The sequence below is a fragment of the Nicotiana tabacum genome, chromosome 4 (genome assembly GCF_000715075.1).
Source record: "Nicotiana tabacum cultivar K326 chromosome 4, ASM71507v2, whole genome shotgun sequence".
Taxonomy (NCBI): Eukaryota; Viridiplantae; Streptophyta; class Magnoliopsida; order Solanales; family Solanaceae; genus Nicotiana; species Nicotiana tabacum.
The window spans coordinates 148,221,168-148,240,728 of record NC_134083.1 but is presented as its reverse complement, the minus strand read 5'-3'; the positions used below and the strand labels follow the sequence as shown (position 1 = coordinate 148,240,728).

At 37.4% G+C, this 19,561-nt stretch overlaps 2 protein-coding genes across 3 annotated transcripts; one reads left to right on the top strand and one right to left on the bottom strand.

Annotated features, from left to right (window-relative positions):
• Positions 1-575: 575 nt before the first annotated feature.
• Positions 576-16,899, top strand: LOC107784829 (tRNA nucleotidyltransferase cca2). 2 transcript variants are annotated; one of them, XM_075252580.1, is made up of 15 exons: positions 576-945; positions 2,894-3,024; positions 4,578-4,695; positions 5,359-5,411; positions 5,856-5,905; positions 6,009-6,107; positions 11,702-11,847; positions 11,994-12,121; positions 14,217-14,283; positions 14,692-14,775; positions 15,061-15,123; positions 15,257-15,398; positions 15,485-15,652; positions 16,009-16,106; positions 16,186-16,899. In XM_075252580.1, exons 1-15 carry the CDS (start codon positions 583-585, stop codon positions 16,288-16,290), a joined length of 1,815 nt encoding a protein of 604 aa, XP_075108681.1. In that variant the 5' UTR covers positions 576-582; the 3' UTR covers positions 16,291-16,899. The 2 variants fall into 2 exon arrangements, with proteins under 2 accessions (XP_075108681.1, XP_016461502.2); XM_016606016.2 differs by having other exon boundaries at positions 577-945; positions 11,738-11,847.
• A 1,016-nt stretch (positions 16,900-17,915) lies between these two features.
• Positions 17,916-19,028, bottom strand: LOC107784822 (uncharacterized). Its single transcript, XM_016606008.2, has 3 exons — positions 18,882-19,028; positions 18,633-18,781; positions 17,916-18,547 (listed from the first exon to the last, which is right to left on the bottom strand). The coding sequence occupies exons 1-3, from the start codon at positions 18,996-18,998 to the stop codon at positions 18,502-18,504; spliced, it is 312 nt and encodes a 103-aa protein (XP_016461494.1). The 5' UTR covers positions 18,999-19,028; the 3' UTR covers positions 17,916-18,501.
• Positions 19,029-19,561: the final 533 nt, after the last annotated feature.

Genomic DNA, 19,561 nt, shown 5'->3' with positions numbered 1-19,561 from the left:
AGGATTAGGGCATCCGATGTTCCTAAGACAGCTTTTCGGACTCGGTATGGGCATTATGAGTTTCTAGTGATGTCATTTGGGCTGACAAATGCCCCAGCAGCATTATTTTCTCGTATGATTATCATTTTCTCTTGTGAAGAAGGACCAAGATACTTCTACCCATTGATAAGGAATAACTTTTTTTTCCCTCAAATTGTTTTGATATAATTTTAGAGATTTCTCTTTACGTATTGCTCCATCATACTAGCCTCCATTATTGTATACAATATTACGCTTACCCAATGGCGGAGTCACGATTTTTACCAAGGGATACGCCGAAATACAATATAATTTTTTGGTGAAGGGGTATCGATTGACATCCCTTGGTTGAATGTGGCTCCACCAGTGCTTGTCCACCTTATTTTTCTTTTTAAACAATTATAAAATAAAATACAATTTGACAAATAATTTTATAAATATTTTTTTGAACGAATACATTGGGTTGGTCACGTGACTAGCACAAGCAGATGCTTCATCGGGTTGACCCGACCCGTTTAGCATGCTTAAAAGCGGGTCATCACTAGGCCGTTAGAAAGGAGAAAAATGAAGGCTTTGAGTATAGCCGTAGCCGTTTCAACATTTAACGCCACTCGCCGCCCTCGTCTCTTCACTTTCCGAAACCCTCCTACTTCTTCTCCCCTTCGTTCATCCCTCCTCCTTCCAGCCTTCAAACTCAAGAGATTCTCCATCTTCTCATCTCAAAAACCGCCACCGGCGCTAGGGTTTTACGCCGGAGTTACAACAATGGTGGAGAAACCAGCATCTCCGCCGTCGTCAGTCCAAGTGAAGGACCATATTGATTTAACGGAACATGAGGAGAAGATATTCAACTGTCTTCTTCAAGTTGTCGAGCAATTTAATCTCAAAACACAGCTTCGTGTTGCTGGCGGTTGGGTTCGCGATAAGGTTTTAGTGCTAATCCTAATCGTTCTTTGTTTTTCTCCTGTTATTAAACCGTCCTAATTTAACAGTCAAAATTATGAAATCTTACAATCAAATTATGTTAGTGCACTTAGTCTTAAGGAGCTATTACTTAAACTGTTTGATACTCCCAGCATTGAGTCTATTTCAATTTATGTGACACTCCCCATTTTGGACGTCCCCACATTCTTTGGCCCCATTTTTTTTGATGTGTATGTTTGACGCCATTCTTGCTTGATGTGTATGCTTGACGCCATCTGTTTTCATACAACTTTAGTTCACAATTATTAAACTATTCAGGTTACAACATGTTTTTTTTCTTCTATCAATATAACTTTTCAACCTGTTGCATTCTGAAATTCAAGCTAAGAACACTAGCTAAACTGAGGAAGAAAGCTACTACTACTACTAAGCTAAGCTAAGGAAACTAGGGATAATCTCATTAATAGCCTTCCAAATGATAACAACTGAAGAGTAATAGAAAAAGCCTAGCTAACTTACTAGGGTCTAAAAGAAACTGTTACAATACGAATTTGGATGATTTCATTTCCTTTGATAACGAAGGCTCGAACATATGGGAAGAAATCACCTTGTATTTTTTGAGGTCTTCAAGTCATCAATAGATTGAAAACAGAATCAGGTTCGGTTCATTTTGGTTTTTAAGTTGTTCAGACCAGATAGAAGAGCATTTTCCACTAGTAAAGTATAGCTGGTGTTTAATTTACGCGAAATTCAAGATCATCTTTCCTGACTTTATTTTAATGGTGGGGGGATAATGTTGTTTATCCAGATGTGACAGTGTATACTCTTAGCCAAATGAGCTTTTTATCAATTGAATTTTTTTAGTTTCAATTTAAACTATGGAATGCTGTGTATGTGAGCAAAAAAATAGCTGGTATCAGGCCGGAATAAAGGAGGAAGCTTGCAATAGGTTAACCACCATGGAAATAATTCTTGTGCACAAAAACTTGATTTCTGGACTAACGGTGTTCATTTTTAAGAGAATCCCTATAAAACATTAATTGAAGAGTACAGAAATGGTAACTAAATTGGAGTAAATAGGGTAGACTAAACCTAAATGTTGATTTATGCATATTTATTCTGTACACTTGCTCATAATGGAGTGTTTGATTTAACATTATTATCCCCCCCCCAACAAAACTATTGACCCAAAGAAGAAAAACGCATATATTCTTATCATTTTCTGATGGAATGCGAGAATCTGAATATTTTATTTTTTTTTCCCACAGGCCACACCAGGGACATATTATATAGATGTAGGTATGCATGTGTCTCACATGCTAAAGCTAAAGACATCATCTTTTACACTCTACCCAGCTATATAAGCCTTGTATCCTTTTTCTAATAACTTGAAGCTTGATATACTCCCTTCGTTTCAATTTTATGTGTCTTACTTTCCTTTTTAATCTGTTTAAAAATAACGCCTCCTTTTATATTTAGTAACTCTTTAGCTCCAACACTCCATATGGCATATTTCAGACTACAAGATTCAAGTACATTATACACATCTTTACTTTAAGACCACAAGATTTAAATGTCTTCTTTACACATAAATTGAAACGGAGGGAGTATTATTTAAGCTCTACACAAGTAAACAGAAAAAATACACGTCATTGGGTGTGCACAATCATCTCTAGATTCTTTTTCTCTTCTTTCAATTCACAACATTCGAAACTATGTCACCTGAGCCTATCAGCCTAAACTACTTCATTTTTTGCTTCAGTTAACTACTATCTTTCTTTCTTGTGGAATTTTTTTGGAATTGCTTTCTAGTTTCTACATGTATCTTTATGACTATTAATGTGGCCAAAGTATTTGTTAGTCAAGAAATTAGGTTTTGTCGTTTAATCTAAGTTATTTTTCTTTCTATACCTATTTATTCTTTGGCTAATACGGAGTTTTATTACTGTAGCTGCTAGGTGATGAATGCTTTGATATTGATATTGCTCTAGACAACATGTATGGACGAGAATTCTGTGAGAAAGTGAATGAGTACTTATCAGCATCAGGTGAGGAAACCCAAGGAGTTGGTGTAATCCAGTGGTATGTTCCCGCAGTCTTTCCTCATGAGATGTTTTTTTCCAATTTTTTTGACATATTATTTTTCTTAGGGAAGGGGAAAAGAGGGACAATGAGAATTGAACCCACATCTGTTCTGTGGAAAGCTCCCGCCGTGTACCATTAAACTAGAAGTCTTGATTTTGGTAGATGTTTTTTATTTATTGTTAAAGGTAGTATATTGATATCATCATCAAGTAAGTGCGTTGAAGTAATTACAAGTCATAGCTACATTACGTGCTATGTAATGAGCTCAAAAGTCAACCATGACCTCAATGTCATTTGCAATAGCCATGTTACACCAAAAAAAGAGTAAAGAAATATACCTGTATTTAATGCTAGTTACAGATTCCAATTTGCTTCAAAAACTCTTGTAGTCCTTTCCTTCCAAATAGTCCACCAGATCACCGAAGGGATGGTTTTGGCAGATGTTACGCAACCAAAATAGGGGTAAAAGTTGGTTTATTTTTAATTTAATAGAGGATGGATAAATATGGTGAATAGTAATTGGCACTGATGACAAAACCATGAACAAGCATATTAGTTAAATTTTGTCTCACTAAATTTAATAGAGGATGGATAACCTATTAACCTATGTTGTCTCTCATTTAATGTAGGTAGCTTTTTTAATGCTATGCTGTTTAAGATCTATGAGATGACAGAACCATGAACTAGCATATTAGTTAAATTTTTGTTTCTTTGAAATAGGGAGTGAAGTTGTGTTGTCCCTCATTTATTGTAGGCCCAATTATTTAACTCTATGCTCTATACGAATTTTGGGTTTTGAAGAATAGTATTGTAATGAGGGTTCAAACACCATCAGAGACACAAAACACTAGGCGATTTCTTCCCGTATTGCCTAAGCCTTGGTGGGCAAAGTTATTCGGTACCTGCATTGGTGGAGAGGTAGTAGGTACCCGGTGGACTAGTCGAGGTACATACAAGGTGGACCGAGCACCACTGATATTAAAAAACTAGTGTTGTAGTGTAGGACATGCATTCTTGTTACCGTTCTCAAAAACAAAAGTGTAGGACTTGCATTGCGTTATTGAGAATGATTGCCAAGTTCTGTCAGGGAGGAGTAAGTTGTTGAAATTGAGAAGGTATCAATTAATTAAACCTTGACCTGAAAATAAGTTGATAGATATGACTCTAGTGCAGCTGGTTGCTTTTTGTAGTCCTCCTTTATGTTCAGTGATAGTCTTGTAATAAAGATCCAGCTAAAAGTTATCTGGGCAATAGATTAAAGTAAAGCTCTTTTTGCAGGTCTGTGCCGTCTGAGTGGAGTTTGGGAGGGCTGATAATTTTTGTTTTCCCTACATATTTTAAAAAAAGAAGCAAGTTTTTAGTTTTTGTGCCAAAAAAGGAAGAGAATTCTAATCTTCTGTGCTATAAGTGTTCTAGGATCTTTTATCCTACTAGGAGTACTCTAAGATTACTACTATTATCTTATCTTGATGTGACACGTCACTTTCTCAATGTTGTTGGCTTGTATAGCAAATTTTCATTAATTAAATATTATTTTATAATCTTTACAGCAATCCCGAACAGTCAAAGCACTTGGAAACAGCAAGGATGCGCCTTTATGACGTATGGATTGATTTCGTCAACTTAAGAGCGGAAGACTACAGTGAGAACAGTCGTATTCCAACAATGGTATGTAATTGTTGAATTGGTAATAGATATATATCTTCTCTTTGGTGTTTAAATTTGTATTCTTATTAATTTTATTGTAAATGCGGGGGATGAAAGGCTTAGTAGATTCTACCAAACCTAGCTATGAAAAATAACAAAAGGGAGTAAGTGAAGGAATAAGTAAAGCTAGAGCTTTTGCATGAGTGTCCTCTATTGCATTCGGTATCAAGGGCCTCAGTTAAGAGAGTACAATGCTTAGTGTCATCCTTTAAATTGGGATCAATTGGGATGGTCATCTAGTGAATGAGAATGCTGAATCAACATGTTACCAGTTCCCGTCCGCTGTTTGCTCAAGAGCTCAAGATTAATGAAAGTCTCTTATATAATATGTTAGAATAGTTCAGTTTAATGTCTGAACTTATTTACGCTTCTTTTATCTTATTCTTTTGTATGACCTTTTTTTATGAACCTAATCAACCATCGTTGCAATGATAGGATGCCTTCATAATATTTAACCATTGATGTCTGTTATGATTAAATTCCTTTCCATTATTTAATGCTGCCGTCCTAACAGTTACATCAAACAATTAAATGTCAAAATTTTAACAGTCATGCGTATGTTCGGTGTGCCACGGACGCTAGTTTCATCATTAAAAGATTGTCTTTCTCATCTGCTGTTCTTAGAAATTTGGCACTGCAAAAGAGGATGCAGATCGCAGGGATTTGACCATTAATAGGTACTTTGTTATATCTTTACTTTTCAGCACCCTTTTTAAATATTTGCCACACCTTTGCACTTGTAGGCAGCAACTTGGTTTAGTTGATCTATTTTCCCTTCCCCCAGCCCAAACAACCCAAAAGAGTAAATGAGGAAAAAGAAAAGCATCTTGGTCATGTCAGTGTAAGAGCACAAACTTCATGGAAAGCTTCTCAGTTTCTTTTTCATCTTCTTCTAAGTTTGTATGTTTATTTGTTTTCTTAGCATCTTTTTGGTTTGTTTATTTTCTCTTGGGACAGGAGGATGTTTCCATATCATTTCATTTATTTTGGAGAATCTTGCCTTTGTATGCATTATTGTATTTGTCCAACTATGTTTTAAGTTAGCTTTTTGTTTCAACATGATAAAAATGAGTTGCCTTGTTTAATCAGCTAATTTTTCACTAAAAATTATGTCTTTACAGCTTGTTTTACAACATAAACACCAAGTCAGTCGAAGATTTTACAGAAAGAGGTATGCACGAGCTCTATTTCTCTTGACCAGATTCAGTTGCGTGCAACTAGAAATATAGGTTATTACAATTTACATGCTAATTAATTAATTACGTGCTGTTCAGGCATTGCAGATCTGAAGTCTGGAAAAATTGTCACCCCACTACCTCCAAAGCAGACCTTTTTGGATGATCCCCTAAGAGTCCTTCGAGCTGTTCGTTTTGGTAATGCATTAGACAATCTCTCAGTTGCCTCCTCCGCTCTTCTTATGACAATTCTTGTTTATTCTGTATCTGACATAGATGTCGACTATTACTATTGACATTATGATATTGGATGATTGGCAGCATGTGGATGTTTCTTCGAAGTCTTAAGCAAACTGAATATTTCTCAAAGTTAAAGTAGGATTAGTTTTTTTCTAGGCAATTATATCCGTACCCTACAAGATTATTTAGAAATAAAGCATAAGATATAGAATTTCTAGAGTAATAAATACCTTTTTTGATAGAGTAATACATTTTATTAAAAGAAGGGCAAAGACATGGCCATATACAAGAAGTATACCACAAGATAGGAAAACCATTTAAAAATATGATTTTCTATGAAAGACACCAAATTGTCTATACATATAGGAGCCGCATGGTTGCAGGGATTAGATGCTATTCTTTAAGTGTGAAAAATCCTTCTCTACTCCATCAAAAGCTCTCTTATTCCTCTCTCCATACAGTCCACATAAGTGCTAGAGGAGCAACATCCCATGGCATGCGTCTTCATTAAGAAGATTTCTGTCTTCTTAACGTCTAGCTAAACACTATTTCGTTCAGTGCCCGACATTACCCACTCGAGTCCAAACCATCCGATAGTGTAAAAGGAGCTGATTTACATCTTCTCCCGAGCCTTTAGTACCAATTGACACAAGTAATCTTTCCCTTCCTCAAGTACTCTGCAGTCAAGATCCCCTCCGTGCAGCTAGCCAAGTGGAAAAATACACAATTTTTGGAATCTTAAGAATTCATACTGAGATGTGTGGAAAATCTAGCTCCTCCCTAATCAGGAGCTTCTCATGATAGGACTAGACAGAAAAGACGCTTGTTTCCCGTAAGCCCCATCTTCATACATCTTGGCTATCATGTAAAATTCATTTTTTATGAAGCAACTTGATCAAAATTTGAAATTCTTCAACCTCCCCGTCTTTCAAGTTCTTCCTAAACCTCAAATAACAAAGCACTTCCCCCCTTGTAGACTCCACAACCGTTGGACTGGTATCTCCTTTTGGCATGAAATTTTATATATTTTTGGAAATGTGATTCTCAAAATGTTCCCTCACCACCTATGTCCCCAAAAAACTCACCCAGTTCCTGCCACCTACTCTGAATGAAATATTCGCATTAAACTATTAGTCTCTTACCATCACTTTACCTTTAAAAAAAGTACTCTTACCACCTCTTTATGAAATTCCTCCATAATCGTACCGATATGTGGAAGTGAGACATTTTTAGTCCTCGATCCCATTCTAGAACCCTATACTTCTCATCTATCCCAAATTTCCATAACCACTTTCTCATTAATGCCTTGTTAAAAGCTCTTAGATCTTTAATTTCAATTCCACCCCAACACTTTGGTGTGGTAAGTGTCCCCCATTTTACTACGTGAAACTTCCTCTCTCCGCTTGATACAATCTATAAAAAATCCCTTAACTCCGACTGGAGTGCTTAGCAAGGACATGAGATGTGTGGCAATGGTCGATAGGATATTCTTAATTCACACTTCCTTTCCCCCTTTTGGTAAATACCTATTTGCCAATGTGCGAACTTTATTTTCTATCCTCCCTATCATCAGATTCCAAATTGCTTGGTCCTTATTAGAGGCTCCTAGCGTTAAAGCCCATATAAGTGGTGGGAAGAGACCCAACCTTTCAATTCAACACCTCAGGACCTCAATATTTTCCACCTCGCCAACTGGATGATCTGACACCAACCAATGTTAACACTTGTATCAAGTAAGACATGAGCTTTGTCAGCATCATAAATCAACAAAAGTGTCATGCGCCTGCCTGCTTTGTCTTTGCCATAGTCGATGCCCAAAGTTAAGGTTGCCTTGCCATCACTCAAGGCTCCTTGACAAGCTGACTTGCCTAAGTCACATGCATTCACTTAGACACACAACCAGCCCCGCACATTGTTTCCCTCTTCCGCACAAACCCATGTCAAGGGGCAACATACAAACCCTTGACATTGGTTCTGGTAGACATTTGTCATGTACCAACATTAGGGGCTAACAGACCACCCCTGCTAGTTGAATTCGACGTCCTCGTCGAGGCTGTCTTCAAGTAGTCCTCCACTTGTTTTTCATACTGTCACAAAGAAGCACCCTTCTACCAAGTTGCATCTATCTCGGGCTTCCCTTTCCATTGAATCAAGAAGTCTGTCCGCCTGTTTTCTTATGTACCCCAAGAACCTGGTTATCTAAAATTTTCTCAATCTCGCCCTCAAACTGTGTGTGCACCACAGTAGGAGCTCTCTTAATCTTGTGTTGATCTGGATCTTCGGCATCATCAATGTAAGGCTTCAAGAAGCTCATATGGAAAGTCTGATGGATTTTTATTCTTTCCATCAATTTTAGACGGTACGCAACCTCACCAACCTTCTCAACAACTTCAAAGGTTTGAAACTAGTGCCCTATGTCTTACCCTGCTGTCAATTTTCTTTCATATCTGCGGAGTAAGTTTCAATTGCACCATGTTGCCCACTTTGAATTCCAATGGGTGTCTTTTTTGATCAGCATACTTCTTCATCCTCTTTTGGTCCTTCTTCAAGCTATATTTTGCCTCTTAAATCATGGCTTGCCTGCCCATGGCATAATGGTATGCAACTGGAACTTGCTCCTTGTATTCTGTTGTGCAATTTTAAGTGGCTTCGCCCAAAATTAGCTCGAATAGACTCATCTCCGTAGCCGAGGACTTGTGCAAGTTATTGGAAAACTGTGCACTAAATCTGCCCAGTTTGATCAGCCATCACAAAATGCCTCAAATATTTCTCAAGCAGATGCTTGATCCTTTCGGTTTGGCCATTAGGTTGGGGATGATTTGCGGTTGAAAACTTCAAATTTGTTCCCGTCAGATTGAACAAATAAGTCCAGAATCGACTTGTGAATCTTGCATCCCTGTCACTTATGACATCCTTTGGTATACCGAAGTATTTCACCACATTTTGAAAGAACAGCTCTGCAGTGACATTTGACGGACACGCAGTAGGAGCAACAATGAACATATCATACTTCGAAAACCTATCAACCACCACCATGATTGATGATAACCTATTCACCTTCGGAAACCCAATGATGAAGTCCATAGAGACAAACGTCCACTACCCTTCAGGAATAGGAAGAGGTTGTAGTAAACCTGCCTCCTTCTTTCGCTCAGTCTTGTCTAATTGGCAAACAAGACAACCCTTCACATAAGCTTCAACATCTTGTTCCATCTTCGGGACAATGGGAGCTATATCGGGACAATGGAGCTAACATTATCCTCTCACTTCCAGGAACGTATCATGCGTCTCTTTCAAAAGCTCACGATGCAAACCATCACCATAAGGTACGATGATGGTCCCCTCTCTCACTTGATTTATAGTTTTCACATGCAGTGACTCATTTGCAGTACAAGACTTGATCTTATCAAGAAAATCCGCCTCAAGTCGAGTAATAGAATAGACAACAGCAAATACCTTTTTGCGACTTAACGCATCGTCCACCTGATTGTGTCTCCCCGACTTGTATTCCCAAAGAAAGTCATATTCTGCAAGGAACTCTTGCCAGCGAACTTGCTGTGGACTTAGCTTCCATTGTGTCTTGAAGAATGTATTGGCCACATTATCTGTCTTCACAACAAACTTCGTACCTAGCAAATACACATGCCAAACCTACAAGCAATGTATCACAACAACCATTTCCTTCTCATGAGCCGAGTTTGACTTTGTCGTTGTATATTTGGACGACATTGTGATCTATAGTCGGACCCTTGATGAACATATTTCACCTTTGATCAAAGTACCCTCTTGTTTGAGGGAGTACAAATTGTACGTGAAGATGGAAAAATGTGAGTTTGCTATGCAAGAAATTAAGTTTCTTAGGCATTTGGTAAGTCAGAACCAAGTGCGCATGGACCCAAAGAAGGTGCAAGCCACTGTGGAACCCCTAGTTGTGAAAGAATTGAGGTCTTTCGTTGGGTTGACAAACTACTACAAAAAATTCATTGCTGGTTACTCGAAGAAAGCTGATCCTTTAACTGATTTGTTAAAGAATAATGTTAGGTGGGTGGGGTCTAAATCGTGCATTAATGCATTTGATATGTTGAAAGAAGCCATCTCCTATCTTGCGGCTTCCTGATTTCGAGTTGCCCTTTGAAGTCCATACCAATGCTTCCGACAAGGCTGTCGGGGTGCGTTGGCACGGGAAGGCCATCCAGTGGCGTTCGAAAGTAGAACGTTGAATGAGAAAGTTCGAAAGATACTCTTTGCTTTGCCAGACACATCCCATGTAACCTCCCTTGTAACTGCCACCGGCAGCTCCTTTATATTGTTTTTATGTTGGCTACGGCAAGTAGCAGATATTGTGAGCCTTCCACCGTGAGTCATTTGTATATTCTGCGAGAATAAAATAAAAGGTTGGGTTTTACCTGTAATTGCTTTGTGTGCTTTCGTTTACAAGTCTGAAATAATTTTAAGTCCTAAAATGAGTGAGATGTTGATACTGAGATATTGTCTCTTTTCGTTTTTTCCGTCTTGTTGAGCCGATGGTCTATCGGAACCAACCTCTCTACTCTATCGGGGTAGGGGCAAGGTCTGCGTACACACTACCCTCTCCAGACCCCTCACCTGTGGGATTTTAGTGGGTTGTTGTTGTTGTAAAATGAGTGAGATAACAAGGCTGAGTGGCTTGCGACCGTGCAGTGTCATTGCGAAAAAATTGACCCTGTAATCAAGAAACTCCCCGTTCACAGGCCTTCTCAAGATCTAATTTGCGCAAATCCTTGTTTTGCCGTCATTTTGTGAACTTCCTATTTTTTGTCTTAGAAAAATAGTTGCATTCTTGGCCATATGACGTTATTACATTTTGTGGGATCAAACTTTTTTATCTTTGTTACTTCTCAAAGATAAAAAACTGTTTTATCTTTGTTCTGATTTTTGAATCTTTTAAAAAAATATTAACTATTATAGTATTATTTACAGTACTTCTATGTAGTTTCTAAATATATAAGTTTTATTGAAAAAAACTTGAAGAATCTATTATGTCCATATTCATACTGAATTTTAGGATTTTTGACCCTCGTACTATGATGTCCTTCACAAAAAATGGGACAGAGGAAGTATAAACTTTCTTGATTCTTTTTTCCTATAGAAATTACAATTGGAGGTTATTTTTGAACTAGATCTCACAGCACATCTACTTAATATTATATAATTACCTATCCCCCTCTCGGGGGGGGGGGGGGGTAAAACTTGGTTGAACCATTCCAGAACTTCGCTATCAAAATTGAAATCACGATCATATATTAGAGCCATGGTGACATGGATAAGTTTGGTCAACGAAATGTAGGATTCCAATTCTTAGTGATTGGAGGGAGTTTCTCCGGTCTATTTGCTGCATATTCTACGAGTCTGCATGTCTTTTGAGTATGCTCAAGTCATATATAATGTGAAATTCTTCCTCTTTCTTCCAGTATCTCCCTTTATCACTTTAGGTTTCAATAAAGCTGGTTGGGCATCTATTTTTCCAGTGGCATTTTCCCTTGTTGATTAAACTTTGTTGTGCTGTTCGTCAGACATCATCATGTCTCCATATAATTTGGTGAATTTAGGTGCAAGGTTTGGGTTTATGTTAGATGAAGAACTAAAGAAGGCAGCTGCTGATGAGGATGTGAGGGCTGCTATTGCTGATAAAATTAGCAGAGAACGCATAGGACATGAAGTATGTCAATCTTATTACTGAGTGAAGGTTTACATGATTGGAATTAATTTTGAGCCCTAGATCTCTATTAGAAGGAATTCTTTAATGCACATTGCAAAAGGTTACTGTCATTTTCTAATTTTCATTTCACTTTGTTTATTTTGCAGATTGATCTTATGATATCTGGCAAACAACCAGTCAAAGCAATGACTTATATTGCTGACTTGAATTTATTTTGGGCTGTATTTAGTATTCCTACTGATTTTGAACCATCAATTCCTGAGGAATGTGATAGGTATTGTTTACTGTCTTCCAAATCTTCTTTATTTTCGAATCCATAGGCTGTGTGCTTGGTAGATGCTCCTTATAGAAAAAAATGTGTTTGGTAGATGCTATTGTATTCCAAAATTCTTGTGGACAAAACTCAGCTAGTGAACAACATTGCTTTATACTTCATCCGGACCTATTTAAAGCATACTTACATAGGATAATGATTACCCAACAAGCTCAGAAAGTGATGTCAACAGCCTAAGTCATTCACTGTTCCCTATACTGGACGTATTGTCTTGGGAGAAGGTTGGTAACAGATGTAAGGGCATGATCTTGTTTGCTTTAGCGACGGAAATATAGAACTCGACTGTCGGGTACTAGGGATAGGGTAATGAACATTCCCTAAACTGGATGTTATTGTCTAGGGAGAACGGTGGTAATAGAAATAAGACATGATCTTGTTTGCTTTTAGTGATGGAAATATGGATTTCAATTGCTTGGAACTAGATATTTGGGGAAAACCAACAGAATGATGTTCTGAACATTCCCCTATGTGATGGTTTCTCTGGTCTAAATCCAGTAGATGGTGAGCTAGATCATTTCCAATTTGGTTTTAGCAGTGTCATCTCTGCAGCAGCCTGACACTCAAGCGGTCAAGCCACTTAGCCTTAATTGTTCTCTCTCACAGTTTAGGACTTGGAATATTTTCAGACTTGTAAACGAAAGCGCACACAACAATTATGGGTAAAACACCCAACCTTTTTTATTCTCGCAGAATATACAAAGGAATCACATTGGAAGGCTCACAATATGCGACTTGCCTTAGCCAACGAAATACAAATACGGGGGCTGTCAATGGCAGTTACAAGAGGGACAGTTACATGGGGTGTGCCTGGCACATGCCAAGGCCTACAAACAAGTAAAACACTTTGCCACTATCTAAAGATGATTCCCACGAAATTATTCCACCTTCAGCCTTCAAGCCAACTGACTCATGTGCATTGCACATGGCAAAAGTACCACGACACTTGCACAACACATTTCCTTCCAGTCATGTATTTTGCACACTTGTTCCAGCTTCGCCCACACTTTGTTCAGCCTGCCTTGCCTTGTCTTTAGGACCATGCCTCACACATAATCAGCTCATGACAATGCTCTTGTCATAGCCATGCCGTCCCACTGATCTACACACATGCTTTTGCCAAGTGCCACGCGCCTGCCTGTCTGCCTTTGCCATACCAGTAGATGGTGAGCTAGATCATTTCCAATTTGTTTTTAGCAGTGTCATCTCTATGGCATTTTCATTTTTTTTTGTTGGAGACAACTAATTAATCATGTTCACGTAGAACTGAATGACAGTTCTTGAACCAAGCCAGCTGTCGCTTTGGTTGGATCTCTGGATTTTCAGTGAAATCCATATATTAGTTGCTTCTTCTTCCAAACCTATGTTGAAGTATCTTAGAAGTAAATAGCTTGATGATAAATGTGGTCATGCTCAGAATTTAGCTAGGGGGATACTGTAAATGAATTCCATTGGCATATGATTAGCTCTTGTGGAGAATTAAATGAGTGTCATTGTCATCTTGTGGTCTATTTTGTTATTGTTAGAGATAGCTATGTAATTGTCCCACATTGGAATAGGAGTAGTATTGTCTTTGGAATTAAAGTGTAGTCGACATTGTTGTCAGCCATATTCTTTTTCTAGATGTTTTTATCACCTATTCAATTCATATTTCATATGAACAGCCCGCTGCCCCTGTTGTCCATGACCTCTGAACTGAAGTTTTCTTCTGTTAATGGCTTCTTTTCTTATTTCTTTCCACTTTCCGCCATATATGTACCTGATGTGGTGTTCCTCCTATTCTCTTGTGCACATTATCATGGGCTATGTTTTTTTCAAGTTTTATTGGGCTCCCTGACCCCTCCGCAAAAGACCAACGAAAGAGAAAAGCCCAAGTGAAATCTAGCTTACATATATCTTAGAGTTGGGTTGTTTAGGGGTTTCATTAGGTATATTTAGGTTCATTTTATTGTTTACTGGTTTTTGATAACGTAATTTTCTAATCATTTGCTCTTTAATGGTTTTTATCTCTAATATGTTAATCATTTATGACTTACAGGCTGTGTATTGCTTGCTTGGATTTAGCTTGGGGGCTTTTAAACTTAATTGGATGGTCCTCATTTTCTGTGAGTGTTGTTTCATCATCATGATTTGCCTGATCTTGCTCTCTGTATTTGAGATTGCAACGGGGGGATGAATATGAAAATCCTTTTGAGTTTATCCTATTCAAGGTTCTAATGCATAAAACAGGTGCTCAATATTTATGTCCTGTTCATTTTACAAACTAGATGGAGTATAGGGGTCTTTCTTCAACTTCTCATCTCATGTTTTTGACAGTTGTCGGTTCTTCTCATTTCTGATTTTTCTATGATGATTGGCAATCACATATTATTGATAACAATCCTCATTGTGGTGTGATGATCCAAATTATCCAAAAAAAGAAGACGTTCCATAAACTTGCTGTGTCAGATGTCAAATGGCTTCTGTGTATACGCTAATTTACACTAACCTTTTCATATCAATTTTTAATTTAGGTTGATCAAAGGAGACTTTGCCTGTATGCTGCTTTATTTCTGCCATTCAGAGAGACCATTTATAGAGATAACAAAGCCAAAAAGGTAGAGCTCTGGACCATCAAAGAGTCCATGCAATCTGTTATGTTGTTTGGTCAATTCTATTCTGCATCTCTTATGTGGATTGAACAGTTTTGCTTATGATTCCATGGACGTGTTTTGCTTATGATTGGCGTTAGTCGACATTTAGTTTCTAAGCAGAAGAAAAGAACTGCCTAAAGATGCTCCTTTTTATGTAGTTACTGTGAATTTGATATTATCTGCACAGGAGCTCCTTGAGGATTTGGGGTTTATTGTGTATAATTACTTACATTGGCTGACACTTATCAGATTCCAGTTGTCAACTATTTTTTTCGCAATTCTCTCAAGTTGAAGGCCAGTGATGCGGAAACAGTGAGTGATTCTTTATGTGCCTACTATATGTTTCATGCATTTGTTATTGAGCCTTGAATCTTAAGCCTATTTTTTTATTACCACTATTTACCACAAGAAATTTGATGTTCACCAAGTTAATATACATTTGCAGGTCATAAGCTTGCATGCTGCAACCAAGAAGTTTGTCACCTTAATTCCATCACTTGTTTCTAAAGAAGATATCAAAGTTCTAGAAGTTGATTGGAAAGATACCATTGAGGTTCCAATTGCTTCAAAACTTAGAATATTGGCTGGTAACAATATCTTTCTTCTGCAAGACGAGTTTTCTATTTCTTAGTGTCATCTTGCAAATTGATGGTTAACTTTTGTTCACAAACAGGACTGCTACTTCGAGAAATTAAACAATTTTGGCGCGTTGCTCTTCTTCTATCTATGCAATTACATCCCGTTGACATTGTGTCCTCTACAAGCTTCTCAAAGGAGAACTTTGAACTGGACAAGAGAAGTGGATTATTCAAGTCAGTAGAGAATGCAGTGGGAGCGCTAGGTATCATCATTTGTCCTCTGTGCTTCTATTATGTTGTTCCCCTTGCAATGTGAAATGGGACGACTCAATCATGTCCTCTGTGCTTCTATTGAGCATTTAATTTAAGATATGTGAGGTTACAGTAGCAATGCTAGGTAGAGGGAGGATGCCCCTGCAAAATGATTGTCTCCCTTTTATATTTTAATTTTTTCACTATAATTGCTCCTGCCTCGTTTCTCTGTTTAGCCCCGGAACCTGGCCGCTGCACAGCCACTAAAAATAAAAATAACCCAAGTACCCAACCCTGCCGGTTGCAAATTCTTTTGTATTCAGATCCCATATATATTTGTAACCTATGATCTTACCTTAAATTCCAGGTCTGGAAAAGGTTTGGGAATTGAAACCTTTGGTTAATGGAAAGGAAATTATGAACATTTTGCAGATTGAAAGTGGAGGGCCAGTTGTTAGAGAATGGGTATGCCAATAATTCTCTTTTCTTAGCCAGCAGTTAATTAGTTTGAAGTATTTACTCATCGTTTAATTTTCCTCTGCAGCAACAAAAATTGCTGGAGTGGCAGCTCGCACATCCTTCTGGTACTGCTGAAGAGTGCCTTGATTGGATGAAGCAAACACAGTCAAAACGTGCAAGAACTGAGTAGTTTTATTTTCGCAGTGTGCATCCAGTAGTTGATAGCAGTTCAGAATCCAGATTTTCCTCATTCACCTCTTACCAGGCACTGCCTGTGCATTTGTATAGCTTCTAATGATTGTATAGTGATGCTAAAAGACTTGTCAGATAGGAGTCCTTTAAATAGTACAGAGCTGAGTTGAAGTTGGTCATGTCTGAAAATTTTTCTATATTTATCAGGTGGAAGAAAAAAGATTTTAGCAGGAGGAAGAGGTTGAGTTTCGTATCATGACTAGGCTGTCATCTAGTGGTATTATCAAGATTTTCCTATTTTTGTTACTTGTACTCCTTATTATAACTTTTGAAGGTAGATAGGGGCAGGGATGGGGTTGTGTTTCCTCTGCCTAAAGCGATGACTGTAAAATAGCTACAATAATGCAGTTTTGATCTTCTTCAAGCACATCAGAGCTAAAGCTTCTTACAGGTTTTAGTGAACAGCTAGTTTTACTGGGAGTCAATGTAGTGGTGATTTGTCTCCTGGCTTTTTTGTAACCTGAAGTTAATTTTCCTTGGAAACCTAAATTTTGCTGTATTATGGTGGCTTAGTTTTTTCGTCAATTCATTCATGATGTTTCCATCCTTTTGCAATAGTCACTTGCGCATGGGCAGAATGATCTAATCTTGCACGTTCACAGGGTATGCACTAATGAACACTAGTAAGGTTGAATCTCTTGCTAATTTAACGAGTAGGTTTATGTTATTGGGGACACACTAGTCACTACTCACTAGTATAGTAGGTCCTTTGCTTATTAAAACATGGAATTTCAAGCGTAGTGTGTCAAATGCTCAGATGGCGAAGAAGTGATTTCCAAAGAGTAGCTAGCCAGGCGTTAGGGTTATATAGCTCAAGGCTTTATTGGAGTTACCAATCAATTGGCATATAAGTTATTTTAAAGATATAGCCAAAAAACGCAGTCATTATGTAGGCTCAATATTTGACAGGAGATAAGTGGTGACCGAAGCTGACACCATGGTTGGTGTAGCGAGGAGGTTGAATCTCTGTTGTAAATGATATCTTGCTTTAAGTTATTCAAGAATCTATGTATTATAGGTTGCTGAATAAGAATGTGGGTGTTAATAATAGATGGATTAAGAACACTAAAATGATAGACCTAAACCTCATAACAGTAAACAAGCTTTTATTTTGTGTAAAAACTAAAGATATATTTTAAGTTATATATTGTATATTAACGTGTAATGTGTCAAACGATAAGTTACACATTGTGTACAAATTAATAATGTATCAAGGCAAACATTTAACAGGAACTAATCTCTACATTACAATCTTTTCTAAACCAAATGACCCCTAAATGGTGCGTATGCCACGGGAAGAGTAGGTAATTAGACTTGTATAACGTAACCCCTTTGTAAACATGTCATAAGAAGATTAGTTTTCTCATCTCTCTGACTCCACACTTCAAAATGACATCTCCACTCTACTCCCAACCAAGTGACCCGATTGGCTCTCTTTCTGGTAAAAGTCTTAGGTTGATGCATCGCATTCAGTCTCGCCACTGAAAGCGCCCTTCATTCTCACTGCACTCGTGGAGAGCTCTAGCACAGTAATAGCTTTGATATTCCATATCATCCCTAAGATTGATTCGTATTTAAGCAGCTTTTAATAAAATTCGATGAAATACTCATTTGTGTTCATAACAAGCGCAAACCCTACTATGGGATTGTTCCTCCAGAATAACGTTCAACTCTTGGTCACATACATATAAACATTAAAAATGCCAACGACACCTATATTTTTTGATTAGGAAAAGGTAGAATTTAAACATCAATGACATTATCATCATCAATCCTACACCCCAATTTGGATCCATAAAAAAGCCTTGCCTCCGAGCAGCAGACAAATGAGAACAACTCCCCTTGCTTCTTTTTTTGCTCCATTTATTCGTGGCACTACTTTACTCGTTCAATTTCAGGAATCAGCACCAGAAATGACCCTGATTCCCCCTAGCTTCATTGCACAAAGCATCATGCATTCACACAACGTACACCCCTAGAGGTGTGATATAGATAGCAACTAAAAGACAATACATAACTTTTTTTTGTTAAAAGAATCACACATTTTTAAGGCAAAGATAAAATTGCTTCTGCCTTTGGAAACCAATGTTGGCATAGTCTTTATATCGAACAGGTAGAGTGCATTTCATGGAATGCCTTTTACTCTAAATTATACTACCCGTCCATCTCCCAAACAATTGAGACATCGCTGTACCCTACAAAATTTAACAAAAAAATTAAAACTTTTACAGTTCACATTTGTATATGCAGATTAAAATTGAATTAATTCAGGCAACTCACTTGTGACCATCGCAAGTAGGACAAACACATGGATTTATAAACACAGGATCATACAGTGGAGACCACCTTATTGTACCATTTCCCTTGCACAGCTTACATATATAAAATCCCTTTCCTTTACAACACCCACAAAACTTCCCCAACTTTTCCTGCACATATAATAATGCCACACAAAAATATGAAAATCTTGATTTTCTGAAACACAGAAAATATATTATCAAAAGAAAAAGGAAAAAACCAATAACTTACCTTGTTAATTAAGGCTTTACGGCGAAGGATTGAAGTGGTGAGTGCAGAGATAGTGATGGATCCACCAATAAGGACAATGGAGCCTTTTGCTAACGTGCGCAGGAGTGGTGGAATCATTCGAATGCGCCCTTTGTTTCTCACAGTTTTGCTGTGTTTTTTAAAAAAAGTGGGTACAAATTTGATGAGTGGTGCAAAATTGGATGCCACATGAAAATTTTACGAAGACTTGGGGCATGGAATGATAAAAATAGGATAATTCGGTATTATTATTATTATTATTATTATTATTATTATTATTATTATTATTATTATTATTATTATTATTATTATTATTATTATTATCGTTCTCGTATTTTCTTATCGCTCAATTTTCATTATTACCTGTTGTTCTCCTTGCTTCAATTTTCTTAGTATTTTGTTATTTTATTGTTGTTAAGATTTTATCTTCAGTATTTTTAACAGGGCTTATTATTATTATTTTCTTGTTCAATCTGTTGAAAAATATTTTTTTACTAAGTTGAGGGTCTATCGGAAATAATCTCTCTACCCATAGGATAGAGATAAGGTCTGCGTACACATTATCCTCCTTAGACCCCATATTGTTGTTGGTCAATTTTTTAACATAACTCATGTGAAGTGCATATTTATTGAATTGTTAATGAAATTTAAGAATTTTAAAA

What these genes read in the sequence shown, in the direction of transcription:
- LOC107784829 (XM_075252580.1), top strand. Translation starts at nt 583, where the DNA reads ATGAAGGCTTTGAGTATAGCCGTAGCCGTTTCAACATTTAACGCCACT. An exon ending in CCTTCGAGCTGTTCGTTTTG is followed by an intron (nt 6,108 to 11,701) that starts GTAATGCATTAG and finishes GCTGTTCGTCAG; the next exon opens with ACATCATCATGTCTCCATAT. An exon ending in GAGATAACAAAGCCAAAAAG is followed by an intron (nt 14,776 to 15,060) that starts GTAGAGCTCTGG and finishes GACACTTATCAG; the next exon opens with ATTCCAGTTGTCAACTATTT.
- LOC107784822 (XM_016606008.2), bottom strand. Translation starts at nt 18,998, where the DNA reads ATGATTCCACCACTCCTGCGCACGTTAGCAAAAGGCTCCATTGTCCTT. An exon ending in GTAAAGCCTTAATTAACAAG is followed by an intron (nt 18,782 to 18,881) that starts GTAAGTTATTGG and finishes TTATATGTGCAG; the next exon opens with GAAAAGTTGGGGAAGTTTTG. An exon ending in CCTACTTGCGATGGTCACAA is followed by an intron (nt 18,548 to 18,632) that starts GTGAGTTGCCTG and finishes TAAATTTTGTAG; the next exon opens with GGTACAGCGATGTCTCAATT.